The 18,582-nt window shown below is 38.8% G+C and overlaps 1 protein-coding gene across 1 annotated transcript in view; it reads right to left on the bottom strand.

The window, feature by feature from the left end:
* The window catches only part of REEP3 (receptor accessory protein 3), a 77,970-nt gene that overhangs the window by 18,724 nt on the left and 40,664 nt on the right, over window positions 1-18,582 (bottom strand). The window contains exons 3-5 of the mRNA XM_024561342.3: window positions 6,039-6,115; window positions 3,643-3,763; window positions 3,384-3,497 (exon numbers count right to left, since the gene is read on the bottom strand). Of these exons, the coding sequence (XP_024417110.1) occupies window positions 3,384-3,497; window positions 3,643-3,763; window positions 6,039-6,115 (312 nt within the window). The remainder of the gene's footprint in view (window positions 1-3,383; window positions 3,498-3,642; window positions 3,764-6,038; window positions 6,116-18,582) is intronic.

Genomic DNA, 18,582 nt, shown 5'->3' with positions numbered 1-18,582 from the left:
AAGGGGAAGCTCTTGGCAACCAATGATGAGATGGAATGTTTTCAGTTAGTGAACACAGACATTCAGCCTGTGAGGCAGGGACTGTACCTATCTTGTTCATTGCTGCATCCTCAGCACCTACCATATAGTAGGTATTAAATAAGTGAATGTTGGGTAAATATATAGGATGCTAAATACTGATGGCAGAAGAGTATAACATAAAAATAAATGAAGCGGGGCTAGTAAGGATAAGATAATATAGTGGGGATTTCTGATTCCCTACATAAAGATTTTGGAAGTAGTAAACCTAAGTCAAAGTAAAATAAATATCCCACAAAAAAGTCACAAACATGGGAGAGTGTCTCACGAAGTAGTAGGATTATAAACTATATTTAAATGAGGAGGAAAAAAAGGGATTTGTATGCCTCTATGTTTCCCAAAACAATGTTCTAAAATGTCTGTATTTTCTAAACAACTCTTCAAGTTGAAATTTAATTTTTAGTGTTTCACTGCAGAATCATATTGAATGATGCTTTGAAATAAGAAAAATTCAGAAAGCACCTTCTTTGGGGTGTAAATAAATACAAGCCCTTGGTCCCCTTCTCCTCTCCGCCCCCCCCTGCAGGCAGCCAGTTTTCAGCCTCTACTCTCCTGTTGGCAGATGAGAGTTTTAATCCTCTTCTACCTCCTCTCCGTTCTCCCCCACCCTTCCAACAGGGAGAAATCCCAGTTGCAATCCACAATGTGTTCTCATGATTATGATGTAAATGCTATTCACTGCTGAACTGAGTCATGCTTCATTATTATACTTCCTTTCTCCTATATATTGCCAGAGTTACAATGATCCCTTTTCCATATTTCATTTGCTTAGTAGCTCAAAGCTCTCCCTCTTCATGTGACTTCCAGTACATTTTCCGCAGTGCTCAGGGCTGAGGTGCAGTTGCATTGTGGTACCTGCCACCAACAGTCAGTGTGTCCTGTGATTGGTCACAGCATGTGCTGAATAACTTAAGTTATCACCCCTGCACAGGATTAAACCGATCAGATACTCTTATTGCCATACTTCTCCCAGAGACACCTGTCCTGGCACCCTTTGCCCATCGCATCCAGTTCTGGCTGGCTATCCTCTCAGAGACTTGCTGTGTAGTGCTCATCACCTTCCCTCCCAGTGGGAATTCCTGTCACCTTCGTTCTGTGGTGGGTACCCAACTTCCCAGGTCCCATGGGTTCTCCTTTATCATAGTTTACTCCCTAATTTTGGGAGAGCATATCCCCCCTGACATAGGGTGCACAAGAGGTATATTTTGTGACTATGCATGACTAAAATAAAAAAATAAAATTTTTATTTTAAGGTGACACGTGACTGAGAGCTTGACAGTTTCAGAATTTGAGGGTGAAAATCATTATGGTATCTTGGATAGTATCAGTCTTCCATCTTCAAGCTTCCACTGTCACTAGTTAGCAATTAATGTCTTTCTGATTCTAGATCACTTGAATGTGACATACTTTTTTCACTTGGAATCTTTAAGAATTTCTTCCTTATCTCTGGTGTTTTGGAATATTTTCCTGTATTTTGCCGTGTATAATGCGCACCCATGTTTTTGGCCCAATCTTTCAGGAAAAAAAATCTTTCACTTTATTTTTAAAATTCAATTATTTATTTACTTATATTTAGAAACAAAACTGATGATCATATTCCAGGATATTATTTTGCATATGGATATCATTATTGCTTTCTAGAGTTGCACTTTTAGCACATAAGCATAAATAAAATAATTAAAAACATTTATACAGGTACAGGATTTGTACTACCCATGTATAATGCACATCATTGCTTTTCCCTCAAAAATTTGGGCAAAAAGGTGAGCATTATACGCGGCAAAATATGGTAATAACCTTGCTTAAGAGTAGATCCACTTAGTCTTTTTTTCATTCATGTGCTGGGTACTTTCTGGACCCCTGCAATATGGAGATTCATGTCCTTCAGATCTGAGAAATATTACTGTATTATTTCTTTGAAAATTGTATCTGTTGTCTCTTGGTAGCATTCCTACTTGTTAAATGTTGGATGTCCTGGATGGTCTTTTTTAGCAGATATGGAAATCAGAAATGCATTTTCATTAAGTAAAAAATAAAAGCAAATGCACTTCTTCTAAAATGGGAAACAGTCCTTAAATAAGCTGAATATATTGCTATTTTAGTATCTGTTTCTATCTATACAAATAAAAAGCCTTTGAAAGCCAATAATAGGCAATCTATACTAAAGTGCTGATAATCAATAGTGCTGTATAGTTACTGCTTTCACTTAATCATCAATGTAACACTTCTAGTATATAATGTCAATTTTTTATCTTGCTGATCATATTAATTGGGATTCTTTGACCCAAAGATCACTCTGAAAAGAGAAGGTTTATTTTAGGAATTCCATTTGACATTTTATATCCCTTTGCCATTACTATTATATAAAATCATTACTTAACTAGAATATTTATTTCCATAAATGAAAATAAATTGTTTTAGTTCAAGGTAACTAAATTGGAAAAGCCTAACTGAAAAGCTAGAATACTATTTAGTCCCAATTTAACTTAATAGCAACAAACGCAAATTTTCCCTTGAGCTGAGATAGGTACATAATATTAATGTTTACTGGGCGCCTACTATGCTCTCACAGAAAGCAACTAAGGAATACAGAAGTTAAATAAATCGCAGATGGTTATTTAGAAAGTCACACTCAGCACTTTTTGGGTCTGAAGTCTGTTTTCTCTCCACGTACTACACACCAAAATCAATTATGCTATTGCATTTAAAATAAACCACACTAATTACTACATGCAAAGAAATCCAAAAGCCACAACGCAAGTTTTCACAGAGGCACTCATTTCATAACTTGGCTTGCAAAACACAACACATGACATTAGTATTGGCTAAGTAATATCTCAAGTTTTAAAAACAGAATTTTTTCATGCCTTATTTTGAATAATCAGTTACCTCAAATTGGTTGAAGTAGGGGTGCAGAAGTAAGCCAGAAATCCTACCAAGATATTGCCACCGAGAGAGAGAACACCAGAGACAGAGAAAGAAAGATTGGTCATCTTTACTAACAGTGATTTACTCAAACTACTTTAAGGTTATAAAGTAGAAAAGTTACGACAAAATGATATTTCCTGGTATGTTTTATTTATTAACTAGCTCTCATTTTGTGATCAATTAAGAGATTCAAAATATTTAGTTACAGAAAATGCATAAAATGCTTGTAAAATTAGGTACTTGTTCTTCCCAGTTTTATGAAAATAAACAAAAAGCAAAATTCTGTCAACATTTTATAATGATCTGACCAAAAAGCCACCCTACTTTATCTGTTGACTTAATGTGCTATTGGATAAAAAATGTAAGTAAAAAGTTACCTTCACTGCTGCAGTAACAGCAGCAGTAGCTGCTAAGTTTAAACCTTGCCGCCCAAAGTTTACCATCGTCTCATAGCCTCGTTCCTTTGCTTGTACAATATAATCATCAATCTCCTGGAAAAAAAATCCAAACACATAGGTATTAATTTTACTTAAGCATAGTGTCCACGAGCCAAAAAATAGGACTTCCCCCATAACATGTTTCACAAACTTTATAGCATAAAGTATGTGATTTGTGGAAATAATTTATATATCTTACCCTTTCCTTTGAAGAAAGAAGTGGATGAAGCAATTTTCTATATATTAAACTTGCTCCTTTGGTATAGGGAGAGAGCAGCCATATGACAAAAGCAATCTTAAGTTCATAGTATAGGGGGAACCTAATAAGAAAAAATTTGAAAAAGAAATGCTGTGAAAATGAAACTACAGATGAGCAAATAACAAAAACTTAAAAAAGTTCAAACAACTATGTTTGAATCGACAAATCAATTTCATTAAATATAGATCAGTTAGGGCAAGAGCAACCTGATTCTTGCAGATTCACACCTTCTAGTCAAGATTCTTCAGTTTCAGCAAGCCCAGGGACGCTGGCAACTGAGTGCTCAGCTCCGAGAGGGCACTGATAAGCATTAGCCAGGGCAGTAAGGTCCACCCTTCCATCGGCAGAGCCCACCGCCACGGTGGTACCTGTGCACCTCCAGTTACCCAGACACACGTTTATAAGCTCCAAGTGCACAATGTTACCCCATACACTCATCTTCTCATCCTCAGAGCTCTCAGAAAACTTCCCCTCTCATCTCCTTTGGCCAGAAGTGCAGCACTTTGCAGACCTAAATCGTTCACCCCCACAAGAAATGGAACTACCACGGACCCATGCCCTTTTCCATGTGACTCTGCAGCGTCTTCGCTGTAGGCTGAATCCACTTCCCTAAGCAACAACTGTGGGTTTAACCATGTGACCTGCTTTTGAACAGACTATAGCATGTCACATGATTTAAATGCCCTTTGACTCCCTCACCCCCAGCACCTCCATGTTCTTGATTTAAACTTTTGCTTTCTGCTGTGACAGTAAGTGCTCCCCCAGCCTTGGTCCCCAAAAGCAAAGACACTTAAAATAGTCAAGTCCAGCAAACAGCAATGACCATTTGCCCTCATGTAGTTTGAGCAAGAAATAAATGTTTGTGTTTTGAACTTATTATGCTCTTAGGATTGTTTGTTGTCATAGCAAAAGTTAACTAATAGAGCCTGAGGGGATCAACAACCTGTGGTCAAAGAAGCACTAAGATACACAAAAACGGAAAAATCTGGACTCTTCTGAAGAGGCAGATGGGTGCCAGGCAGTAAGGCATGGTGAGTGACGACTGTGCAGTCAAAGAAAGGTCTCCGTGATGGTGCACTCACAGACGGGTACCTGGACTTCCACTGTGGTCAACGTCCCCTGCATTGTTCAGATTTTAATAGTGTATGCTATATTTGCAATCAGCAAAAAAACTGAGATCTTTAAAAAGAGAACTTCGACACTTAAAGAGATCTAGCACATTTTGGAATCTGCCATTTAAAAACAAACAGAAAACCCTCTCTCAAACCCCTATATCAAAAACATAACGAGTAAATGAATGAGCTTTGGGACAGAAGAGGGAAGAGAAAGATGGATGAAGATACATTACAGAGAAGTTCATAAGTAAGGGCAGATGCTAAGCACATTTAACTCTGATGACTTCATTTTTCTCTAGCAATCCAGTGTGACCTAATGTGCTGAGAGAATGTGATGAGAACAGCAAAGTCAGAAAGACAGTTTAAGGAGAGAGGAGTAAAGGTCTGAAACAGATACCAGAGGGAATGGGAGTAGCAACGGACCAAAAACAAATAAAAGGAAAGGTGAGGTCGAACTGATACCAATATGAGCAACTGATTGATTTTTTTTTTCAGCTCATTTAGTAGCCTGGGAAAGAAGTCTAGAAGAGCAATTGGGCTTATTTAGGCCAAAGATTTTACAGCAAGGGCAGCTGACGAAACTGGCAAGGTAGGAAACGCACAGATTCTGAAAGGAGGACTTGTCCGGGAGATGGCAAGGTTTGGAGGGAAATGCACTCCAGAAATACAGCACAAGGAGATGCAAGTTGTCCCGCTAAGCCTTTGCCTCTCAGTACTGTGTTAAATCCTTGAGGATACAAACATGCTTTAATTTTGTCTCAGAGGTTTGGAATAGAGCAGCCCAGGAGCTGGAGGTTAGTGGGTGTCCGCGTGGATGCCATCCAGTTTGAATGTAGATGAGAGTTTTAAGGGCGGAGAGGGAGTGCTAAAACCAGATGCCGTGGGTGTCAAAAAAGGCGGCTTTAGGAAGTGATAAAGGAAAACAGCCTGAAGTCATCAGTGTAAAAAAAGATGACAACCAATTCTCTATTCCAAGAGACTACAAGATGTATAGGAGATGGGCAGCAAGTGGCACATGGGGAGAAGAACGAGCCGCCTTTATTGGAGAGGAACTGGAAACAAAGCAATGTTCTTATGGGGAAACCAGATAAAGAAAACCAGACATTGGATAATTAGGCAACTTGATCAAATTTACTTAGTCAACAGTAAAAAGCAGGATAAGAACTCAGGGCACCCCTTAATGAGTCTGCAGTATGGTCCTTTCTCAAAACTAGAACTTACCAAGCAACTGTCTGATCTGCTACTGTTTCAATCACAGTATAGAGAGCAAAAACAATCCAGTACATCATCCATCGAACCTGGAAATAATAAAAATACTTATGAAATAACAGAATAAAATTATGTGTAACTGAATAATTATGTATATCTCATATATATGTGTACATTTCTAAGTGTACAGTCTGTTGGATCAAGTGCAGAAGGTGACGGTTTAATTTTCAACAGACTTCATGTCTGACTTCCTCACATCACTGCATCAACAGTTGTGGAATACAAGAACCAAAGAAGAATAAATCTCTGGGCCGCTTACAATGTAATATAAGGATCAGAATGAAAGAATTGGAAAAACAGGATATAGTTCTCCTAACTAAAGGAAAGTTCTCTAAAAGATCGTATTCTTTTCTATAGCCTTCTTGTGGAAGGATATCAACTATTTAATTATTATATAAATAATATACTCTAATATGGTATGGCCACATTTAATCTGTATTAGTTTTTTAAATTTTGCATTCCTGTTTTCTCCACCTATATACACTTTTCAGAAACGAAAGAACAATCCTGGATTTCTTATATCCATAAAGCTAGTTATGCACTTTGAAAGTCTAAAGTTAGTGTCTTCTTCCTCTTCCCCTGAGAATAAGCCTATCACCTCTCACACATCCTTTTCTTCTACTCCATTTCCACAATGGTAGTTGCGGATAGACTGAATGTTTGGGTCCCCCTCAAAATTCATATATTAAAATCCTAATCCCAAATGTGGATCAGGAAGTGGGGCTGCTGGGAGGGGATTAGGTCATAAGGGCAGAGCCCTCAAGAATTAGTGTCCTTCTAAAAGGATCCCGGGGAACTCTCTCTCCCCTTGCATGATGTGAGGACACAGCCGAAAGATGATGGTCTCTGGACCAATTTTTTTCAGTTCTCTCTCCCTCTCTTGTACTCAGCACAGCGATCTCAGAAAACACAGTATATCACCATCTTTACTGGGAATGTGGAGGCTTAAATTAATTTGTCTCTCTCAAAGAAAGTTTAGGAAACTTTGAGAAGAGTAAAATTATTTTTCATTATTTCACATATTATTTCACAATTTCATAACCATCATTCTGACTGTGACCTTTCAAATGAAAAATAACAATAAATAATACTCAAAGGAGAGTCATAATTTGCCTGTTGATAGACTTGAGTAAAGGTGAAAGGGACTGTTCAGGTAAGCAGTTGCTGGTGATTCTGCCCTGAAAGTCTAGCTCTCAAATGGAGCAGAGCTGCTATGCATCTCAGATCTCAAAAACACCCTTGCTTCAGTATAGTCAGATGCTTATTCAGTTTTCAAACAAAATTATCAAATTAATTTTAAAACCCACAAAATAAGTAACTGCTTTAAAATATTGTATATAATGTTTATCTCTTAAAAAGCAAAACATATTTACTTAGCTTGTAAGAATATGTAATAATGTCAAAAATAAAGGGTATGCTTTATGTCAAAAATAATGTCAAAAAAAGAAGGGCATGCTTTAAAAAAGCATGTTAAAAAAACAATAAACTATCCAGTCAATAGGGTATTCCTGGACATTTTCCTGGGAAATTTGCTACAATTTTACATAAGCAAGACTCCATGGTTTTAAATTATCTTGAATGAATACATTCTTTTACAATATGCTCTCTTAACCTCATGGAATTTTCATCGTCCTTATTAGAAATATGGAGCTCAAATATAGTTGTGTCCGGGCAACAGTTAAATGAATTCATTGTGTGCACGCGCACGTGTGTTATTCATGGGCGCAACCACCAAGAAAGTTCACGTCGAAAAGATATTACTTCCTTTTTTCCAGTAATGGATTTGGTTGGGATTTTACACCAAATGATTACTCAGCAAAGCTTTTATTAAACTATACCTCAAGGTTGTTCAGCCTACTGTAAGGTTTTTGCCCAAAGGAAAAACAGAAAGAAGTCAAGGCTAGAGAAAGCAAGAAAGAAAAAAAGAAAGAAGAGGGCAAGCCATCAAATTATGAGCACAATTAAAAACCTGTGTGATAAAGTGTTCGTTAGACCAGCAGAAAACATCAATAACAAAATGCAGTACTAAAAAAAACCTGGTAGGAAAACAGTCACACTGATAATCTTATAAACATATGCAACAATATAATGGAAATAAGTGCTATTAAAATAGCATGTAAATAAGAGTCAGTCCCTTAACACGTAACTTTAACAAATCACAACCCACCTTTTAAGACAGACACACACATACCCCTCTTTTAATCTTTCGTATCAAACATAATTTAGGCAATTCTTAAGGACTCAAGTGGCATCATTACATTGTAACACTCATTGAAAAAGCTGTGGCAAAACCTACTCATGTCAGGGGAACAGAAACAGGAATATGACAGCTTCTGTCCTCAAGAATTTAACATTTTACTGGGGAGAAAAACGAGTAAATGACTGATTTAAAAAAAGTTTATTAGATGCTCCAGCTCCACGATGAGTCAAGATCATACAAATTTAAGGAAAGCTTACTAAAGGGGCCATTTATAAAGCTGTGGGCAAGTTGAGGAAAATCAATAAAGGAGAGCGGCACACCCTTGAGCTGGCAAGGGCAGGGACTGGCATTACCCCTAGGCACAAAGGAGGGATGAGTGGGAAAGGTTTCCTGGAATCCAGACAGGGTAACTGCAGGGAAGGGCTTCAGCCTCAGGGAGTCACAGCCAACCAACCAGTGGGGCCAGGAAGTCGGAGAACAATACTCTGACCTCATGTTCCCTCCTGCGTTCACATCTTGCAGGAGCCTCACATGGGCCAAACCTGAAGGGAGGCCAGACATGTCTGTATGGATCAGCCTACTGGGCCATAAGGAAGGAGAAGAAATGTAGAATGTGGAGGGGAAGCTCCAATGGAGGGACAGAAGGTTCCAGCACTACTCAGCATGTTAGCTCTTTGAAACATATCTATAATGGAGTCTCTTCTCCCCACTTCCACAGATACCTCCCCAGCCCAGGGGACCATAATCTCCTTATGATCATTCCCATAGCTGTTCACTGTGCTTCGTGGGGTCTATTTTGCACAGAGCAGTCAGAGTTATCTCCTTAAAACACAAGCCAACTCGTGTCACTCCTCTGTTCCAATCTCTCTGATGATGGATGGCCCCCGTCGGGAAATCTCACTGCAGCCTAGGAGGCCCTGTGGCTCTGGCACGGGCTGCCGCTCTGTTCTCATCTGGAATTCTTCCTCCTTCCCTGTTCTGCTCCAGTCACACTGGAACTTTTACCGTCCTCTGTGTGTGGATATCCTCCTGCCTCAGGGCCTTAGGATGTGCTGTTTCCTTGCCTGAAATGCTCTTCCCCATTGAGGAGCTTTCTTGCTTCAGGTCTCTGCTCAAGTAATTATCAGAGATACCTTTCCTAACCATTCTGCTTAAAATACCAATATTGTCCTAATTCCCTCATCCTGGCTTATTGTTCTTTTTAGCACGTATCACATATCAGACACATCTAACAAATATTTACTCCCCCTCCCCGCCTTTCCCTACTTGAATGTAAACTCCAAGAGGGCAAAAACTTTATTTTGTGCACTGCTGAATCCCCTGTGCCAGGCACAGAAGGTGCTCAGTAAATATATGATGGTGAATTGTTGATTGAATATGGGCCTACACATATCTTAGTGTGTTCTTTTTTGGTGGGAGTGCAGAAGATTGGACAGCAGATAGGAAGTGAAGACATGATGGGTAAATATACACTAGTATTTTAAGAGATCTGATTTAAAGAGAAAAAAGAAGGGAGAGAATAAAAAGTAGCATGAGGCAAAATGAAAGCGTGTTTACATCCTCAAGGATGGCACATTTTACCAGGGAGATACTGAGATTCAAATTGTTAGAGAGCAGATATACTTAATGGAACCAGATCCCAGATGAAACAGGCAAGATTAGGAAGGACAGTGAGCTCAAGAAAGAAACAGGGACGCATCTTCCTCAGAGAAAGGAAAGAAAAGAATGGTCATGTTGGAAAGAGGGTTGAAGTGGTCATAGTTGATGAATTCTACTTTTACTCTGCAGTAGAAGGGCAGGCCACCTGTTAAAGCTGGGGATGAGCGGATTTAGGAGGAGCAGTAAAGGTTGAGAAAAGATGTTTATACAGATGGGAAAGGGAACGGCCTAGGGTAGAAGTGGGACAGTTTATGTGACCGAGGATGCTCTGTGCTGCTCCAGGTGTTAAAGACGGGGCTACCATGAAAGCCCTAGGACAGTGAAACGAGAGAAACAGAGGTGACAGTGTGCTGTCCATAAATAGGCTTAATAATAACAGTGGTGGCTGAGAAGTGGCCCAGCCAGGGCCAATGCTTCTCAGCCACACGTGTCCCGTCCTCACCAACAGAATGTGAGCTAAGGCTTTTGAGAAGTGGGTGTATCTCCCCCACAGTCTAGTTCCTTCTTCCTGCTGGCTGGGAGAACACAGAATAGAGCAACCCTGGGAGCTCTATGATGTTAAAGATGGGCAGAGCCCCAGTTCCTAAGAGGTTGCCTGAGGAGAAATCCTTGCTGAAATGAATGTGTAAGCTGGACTCTTATGTGACAGAAAAATACATTTTTATATTCCTTTTGCACTTTTATTGCATTTATAAATACAACAGCTCAGCCTACCCTAATATGAAGGGTCACACTCTAATCTCTGTGGAGATGAGAAAGCAAGGCCATGGGAGCAGTGGTCCCAGAATCACGCAGGTGTCAGTCACAGGGCCATGGCTGCCATCTGTGGCACAGCCAGGGCCCTGGCTGGTGGTGATGGCTGATATCACCACAACGATGTAGAAATGGAGAAGAGGACTACCATTGTAAGAAATTCTGGTTGAGATACTCCCAGGGACTCTCAGAAGGATTTGGAAGAAACTGATGGATAGGAAGGATTGATGTTCTCATGTCACAGACTGGGGCAGAGCCAGAGAAATACTATTTTGTATTTTAGTGCGACCCCTTGGCAAATGTGACTTCTATCTGTGTGAATACGTTAGTTACCAGCTTTGTTGTCAGTATATATGACTTAGCAAAAGTCCTATATAATGACTATTATTGCTAATAGTCATTAGCAATCCCTTTCTATTTTCGATAGGCCCCCAAATCAGATAAATTATAAGCTTGTTAGAAATATGAGTTAAGTTTAAAGTAAATATTCTGCGTAGGAGCCTGAGGTATCCCAAGACTGAAGTGCAGCCCTGGCCAGAGTGGATCAGTTGATTGGACATCATCCTGCGAAGTGAAAGGTCCTTGGTTTGATTCCTGGTGAGGGCACAGGCCTGGGTTGTGGGTTGGGTCCCCAGCTGGGGCACGTCTGAGAGGCAACCGATTAATATTTCTCTCTCACATTGATGTTTCTCTCCCTCTCTTTCTCCCTCCCTTCCCCTCTCTCTCAAAAAAAAAATATGAAAAAAAAGAGTGAAGTACATAAAAGTCAGTATGAAGACTACATGAAAGAGTTGTTTGATCATCTGTTTTGCTTACTTGTTTTCTTGCCCAAGAGTACACCTAGTGCCTAGTACAGTACCTGGCACAAAACAGATGTTCAAAAATGTTTATTGGAAGAATTAATACACTGGGCTAACTTACAAGCAAGACTGTAGTTCCCATTTTTCCTAATTATTTGGTAATGAACTTCTTTTGAAAGTGGTTACAATGCAATGGCTGGAATACTTTCCCCAACATATTTTTCATGACTAGAGGAATGTGATGAATGCTTTAATATAAATTTAATATAAATAAAGATTCCTCAAATGGAATCTTAAAATCATTCAAATATCAAAATTAACTTATTTTCTAAGAAAATACACTATTATAATTACGCAAGGCTTCTTTTGATGATTATAGTATCATCTGTGATATGTAACCATAGTATCTAAAATTATATTCTAGTTTCTATAGTCCATAGATGAGATTATCTTACTTAACAAGCCAGTACTTGTTTTATTACTACTCAAAATCCCTAAGGCTTTCATAAAGCCTCAGCATTTCAGAAACCCAGACAGTCACGTGATGGTGTTCTTAGCTTTACTCTCTCAAAGGAATTAGAGGATATTTTAAGCCTGAGAGAATACTGTAAAACGAATATGCCCACAGGCTAACCTTACTATCTAAAGACCCTGCTCCATTTAGTAGGTATGTACTCACCTATCCAGATGCCAAGAGAAAAGTTGGCCTCATTTCATGATCTTTTAACATTTTTCAACAAAACAAGTTCTTGTAATTCACATTCTTAGACAATTTTTATGAAACTGGTTTAGATCCCCAGAAAAACATACAGAACAAACAAAAGTAAACTACAACTGTAAAACAATCTTCTGGATTTCCAGCACAGAAATTGAGAGCAATGCATGAGCCCCAAACATATACTGGCTATTATGTTCTGGTGGGAGGCACGTCGCTATAGATTTCTAAGGGTCATGGTTAACGGCAGTAATGGCACATTAATTAAGAAGTATTTCTCTTACATTGTATCGTTATATAATTTATTCTTTCTATGCTATGATTAGTGTGATATTATAATAGCAATATCAATACAGATATGTTAAATGATATAATTATACTAAATTATACTTGTATGATGAAAAGAAAAATTATGTGATATATTAATTTGGTAAATATTACTTAAGGCTTATTATAAACAAAGTCTTTTGACATGAAATCATCATAAACCCTGAGGTCAAGGCATTCCTAATCTCAAGAGTTTTCATGGGGATTAATAAAAGAAGACAATAAAAGGATAAGAATAGGTGCTTATCAGCACAATGTCTGAGCTGGCCTATAACTACTATTTTATTATATATGACTCACTCGCTTTGGCCGAATGAACTAGCACTTCCAAAGGAAAGCCTTCCCTGACTGCCCCTAGCCCTTCCTGGGGCCACACAGACTCTGCGCACTGTGCTGGTCACTGCAGCACGTCTGTGTAATGGTTTATGTAGCGTCTGTCCCTGCCATTTGACTGTAACAACTAACAGCGAGCGAAATTGCCTCGTTTGCCATCCTGTTCTCAGGACCCAGTACCCGGAGCCTGGTAAAACACGCAGACTTTTACTTAATAGTGTCTTAATTTTAAGGTCTGAACTGATGCAACATTCAAACAAGTAACTCTGGACTGCAACAGCAGTTTATAATATAAAATGGCCTATTTTGTCACAGTTTCCAAAGTTATCAAAGAGTAAACAACTTCCCAACATGTCTTAATTTCAGATTCTTTAATCATAAAGCAATTAATGTTGGTCTTTAAGAGAAAATGAAAAATTACATATGCATAATGGCTTCAATGATAACCACACTTAAGTAAATCCAGAGCATAAAATGCTAAAATATGCTTCGCTGGAAAAAAAAAAATCTTTGCTGAGTCCGAAAAGAAATAAACACTGCTGAATTTCAGACCACCCAAAAAGAATTTTACTTTGTGACCATTATTATTCACTCAAGTCAACTCACCCTAAACATTCACTCCACACCATGTTTCAGAGACAACAGAGAGAATTTCTAATATAGAATCCTTTAGAAATACTATAGAGTTGAAAAGATTTTTCCTGTTTCATTAACATTATGCAATAATTTGGTTACTTCATAACGATTTCCCCCCCATTCAAAACAAAAGGAACAAAATGTGAAATCAGATAGAAAAACTCCCTCTTTTATCCAACCCAGATGGCTCAGTTATGGGTTTTTCCCAGAGCTGTGCTAAGTTACAAGCATGCTTGAAAATAAGCTAGTTGAAGTTCAATCCAATGTGTTTAGAGGCCATGGTTGAAAACAGTTTTTGTTTTGTTTTGTTTTAAAAGATGGGGCATGTGTTGGATAAATATTTTAGGCTCAGACTGATTTGGGCTTCTTCAGCTTTGGGGTACTCCCTGCCCCACTGCCCCATTTAAGAATGTCTCCACTTTCTACAGCTCCTCAGGTCTCAGATATGTGGGAGTTACATTTTCAGATGCTGAACTGCCAGCAACATGGTTAACCTGCGGTTTACAGGTACCACTGCCAAAGACCACCCAGAATATCCGGCTGTTTTGAAGGAGAGAGCCTCACATTATACAGATGTTTCTGGTGTTAAAATGGGGCTGATTGTAACTACCAATACTGCAATAATAACGCCTCGGTCTTCCCCAGTGCCCTAGAATCACAGAAGCCCCATGTCTCTCATCCCCTGACCCTGATAGTTTGAAGAACTTGAGATAAGAAAAAAGTGAAAAATGTTTTAAAACTAGGTAATTAATTTTTAAAAATGTGTTGAAAAGAAGATGTAGAAAGCAGGAACTGCTTTTAGACACTGTTTCCAGGAGCAAAATTTAGGGAGGAATAACCTCTCAGTCCAGAACAGCTCTCCCCATTCACACTGACTGAGAATTCACACCTCTTTTTTCACAACTTTTAAAAAAGTTGTTATTGAATTTATTGGGGTGACATTGTGTAATAAAATTATATAGGATTCAGGTGCACAATTCTACAATACGTCACCTGTATATTGTTCGTGGGTTTGCCACCCCAAGTCAAGTCTCCTTTCATCACCATTTATCTCCCTTTACCCTCTTCTACCTCCCCTACCCCCCTTTCCCTCTGGTAATCACCAAACTGTTGTCTATTTTTCCTTTGCTTAATCCCTTTACCTTTTTCATCCAGTTCCCAACTCCCTTCCCCTCTGACAGCTATCAGTCTGTTCTCTGTATTTATGAGTCTGTTTCTATTTTGTTTGTTAGTTTATTTTGTTCATTAGATTCCACAAAAAAGTGAGATTATATGGTATTTGTCTTTCTCTGACTGACTTATTCCACTTAGCATAATGACCTCCAGGTACATCTATGCTGTCACAAAGGGCAAGATATCCTTTTGTTTTTTAAAAACAGCCCAGTAGTATTCCATCGCAAATATACTACAGTTTTTTTATCCACTCATCTACTGGTGGACATCTGGGCTGCTTCCACGTCTTAGCTATTGTACATAATGCTGCAATGAACGTACGTATGCATATTTTCTTTCAAATCAGTGTTTTAGGTTTCTTTGGATATATTCCCAGGACTTCACTTTTTATGTTGTTTAAAGTCATGTTGATTTATATGGAATAATAAATATTTGTAAGAGGCACAGTTCCCTTTCAATAATACCACATGGAATTTCTCCAGATTTTAGCTTGGTAAAGAGCCTACTCAGAGCGCAGTAAACTGGGCTAAAAGGACATCCTAGATAGAGGTCATCCGAGTTTCCGTTCTAAATTGTCAGGCTACCTTCTTTTTTCCATTAGTGTTCCCAAACTCTTGGCCCATTATGTATGTTTCCTACTTGAGGCATGTCCAAGGGCTGGTACCACCTCTTAGGCTTCACGGTCCCCTTGTGCCTCCTCTACTGTCGCATAGTCAATTCCACCTTGCTATTGCCACAGGTGAATTAATAACCTAGCCACTAAAAGGTATGCTCCTTTCTCCAGGTGACTAGCAAAATTATATGGCTAATACAGTAAATGAAAAATGTCATTCTTTAGCTAAGATATCACTCTTTATCTACAAGTTGTAGCTTTATATTACGGGCTTGACAACATACTTTAAACAAGCAATAATTATTCAGATAGTGAAAAAGTCTTTTAAAACAAAACATTTTTTTGTTTGTTTTTATCCTCACTCGAGGATATTTCCTCACTGGTTCTTGGAGAGAGAGGAAGGGAGACAGAGAAACATCGATGCCAGAGAGAAATACTGATTGACCTCCTCCCACATCCTCCCGGACCGGGATCACACACCCGCACCGGAAATTGAAACCACAACCCTTCGGTTAGGGGAGGACGCTCCAACCAACGGAGCCACACCGGCCAAGGCCATAGTCTCCTCTAGAGGCAGACTGGTAGGGAAAAAACTCCAGGAAGAATCAATCTCTGTTATGACTGAAATGAGCCTGTGTTATCAAATTACTTCCCTCCAAAAGCACGTGAAATCACCTTCACATAGAGAACTGAGGTTCACATTTGGGTGAGTGCAGAGGGAAGCAGGTGATAGAACACAGGAGACTCAGGGTGAGGAAGGGCTGGCTGCGGGCCAGGGTGCAGGACGGCCTGAAGGCCCTGGGTAAACACAGGGAGAGGAACAGAGAGGCTGGAGAAAGACGCAGAAAAAAAGATGGATGATTCTAATGGGAAACTTTATTGATGAAAAATTTTGTATATAAGCAGCCCTAAAATAGGGGAACTAGGATGAAGTCCAACCCAATAGTCTTACCCCCAGTTCCAACATATGGTTAATTGTGTTAAAATATTATTTTCTATAATATATTCCAAGTTGTTAATCAGTCCATTTAAATACAGATGTTTCTAAAACAATGTTATGTAGTGCCCATCTGCATATATAAGCATTTAAAAAGCACAATGTGGTAATTACTCACTTTTCACAATACAATAGGGTACTTCTTAATGATTTTCACCTTGGCTGTGGCTAACAATTACTTGGGGATTAAAAAAAATTACATGCACTCCTACATCCCATTATCACAAGGTGCAGAGAGGGCAGCGAGGTGTTTAAAAGGGAAGTTTCATGGGTGTTTCCGACGTGTAACAACAGTTGAGAACATGCACACAATGCTTGCTACTTCAACTGCGGTCTGTAGACCAGTAGCTTTAGCATCACCTGGGAGCCTGTTGGAAATGCAGATCTCAAGCCCAGGCCAGACTTACTAAATCAGAACCTGCATTTTAACAAGACCGTGGGGGAATTCCTATGCTCCTTAAAGTCTGGGGAGCAGTGCAGCAGGAGACTCCTCTGTGCATGTCTCAGCAATACCGTGTGGAGAAAGGTGGTATCATTCATAATGGGAATGTAAGAAGAGACTTGGGTTTGGAGAAAAGAAGATGAACTACGTTTTGTGTGATAATTTGTTAAGTGCAAAAAGTTAAAATGTACTCCTATTTAAATAACACTGTATAGGCACACCATGATTTTAAAAAAACCACCAAAACCAAAAAGCTCATAGAACAGAGGAGGCTGGGCCTTTAGCCCACTTCTCGGAGGCACTGTTTAGGGCTATCAATTGAGCCCACACAAGCTCTAAGCAAACCACTCAGGAAATGGAATTCTACAGGCTTTCCACCCCTAAGTTCCATGAGGACCATCCCTGTTGTTTACCCAACCCAAGAGCCCAGTTATCTGGACAGTAACCACTTGGTGGACTCTGCTTCCCTTCTGAAGGAGGAAGTGCCCGTAGAGTCTTCTCTAAGAGTGTACCTAAATCTGCCTCCTATAGAGAGAAGGTAAGAATGCTGATTACTAGGCTGATATTATATTCAAACACTATGTTAATGACAAAAACTTCCCCAGTTGGCTTCCATAATTTATTTTGCCAATCTTCTTAAGGATTTAACATAATAAAACTGGAGTGTTAGATATTTTTTTAAAAGATGCCTGTTGGAAACCTTTGAAAGTTGATGTAGTATTTTAAAATAAAACCACTCTACTCAATCTATTTCTGTGACTTTTCAAAACCTTTGAATATATTTTTTCATTTTACCAGTAGGGTTTAGATTTGTGTTTTTTTTAAAGAAATCAATATATATTTGTTCTAGCCAACAGATAGACTAAATTTCATATATTTATATAATTCAATATATTTTAAAATTTTTATAGCTTTTAAAAAGAACTTCACCTTTTCACAATTCCATTACACTTCTGAAGTCAAATCTCACGAGCTTTTAAAATTCCATGAGGTTCTGAGGAAAAATTTTATTTTTCTTACTTAGCTAAAATCTTCAGGAACAGCTCTAGATTGTATATTTTGGGGAGGTCCTTTCAGTGCGATGGCAATCTGGATGACAATATGATTAATACAGCTGCAGTTGGTAAAGCACTACATTTCTCTAATTACACAATGGAAAGATGATGTATATATCTGAGCATGCCAAGGGGGGATCCTGGTATTGTGCAAAAGAGAAGCTTTCTCTTCATAAATAATGTAACCTTCAGCTGAAAAGGAAAAAGACCTGGTATATCTTATATTATTAGAAAACATTCTATTTAAATTTTTTTTAGATAGTTTAGTATTACTGTCAACTTTAGCACTCTTTGCTTAACCCCATTTTTAATTTTTGGGTTTTTTTATTTTTAAAGATTTTATTTATTTATTTTTAGAGAGAAGGGAAGGGAGCGAGAGAGAGAGGGAGAGAAACATCAATGTGTGGTTGTCTCTCACGTGGCCCCCACTGGGGACCTGGCCCACAACCCAGGCATGTGCCCTGACTGGGAATCAAACCGGCGACCCTTTGGTTCGCAGCCAGTGCTCAATCCACTGAGCTATATCAGCCAGGGCTTTGTTTGACCCCTTTCTTGTTTCTCATTTTGTCGAACCTTTTTTCTACTCTTCTCCCTATCGTAGCTATTTCAAGTGTTTATCTCACCAGACTTGTGCAAGGGAATACCTCTTAGATATTGCCATTTTCTCAATTTCATTTATATTTTTATTTTTGCTTTTTTTTTTTTTTTTTGCTTTATTCAGATGGCTTTCTTTATAAATTCCTTTAATTTTGATATTTTTCTTGCTTTGAGAGTTGAATGTTTCATTTCTCCC

This window comes from Desmodus rotundus, chromosome 4, assembly GCF_022682495.2.
Source record: "Desmodus rotundus isolate HL8 chromosome 4, HLdesRot8A.1, whole genome shotgun sequence".
NCBI lineage: Eukaryota > Metazoa > Chordata > Mammalia > Chiroptera > Phyllostomidae > Desmodus > Desmodus rotundus.
The sequence above is the reverse complement of the archived record's forward strand: the minus strand, read 5'-3'. Positions and strand labels throughout refer to the sequence as shown.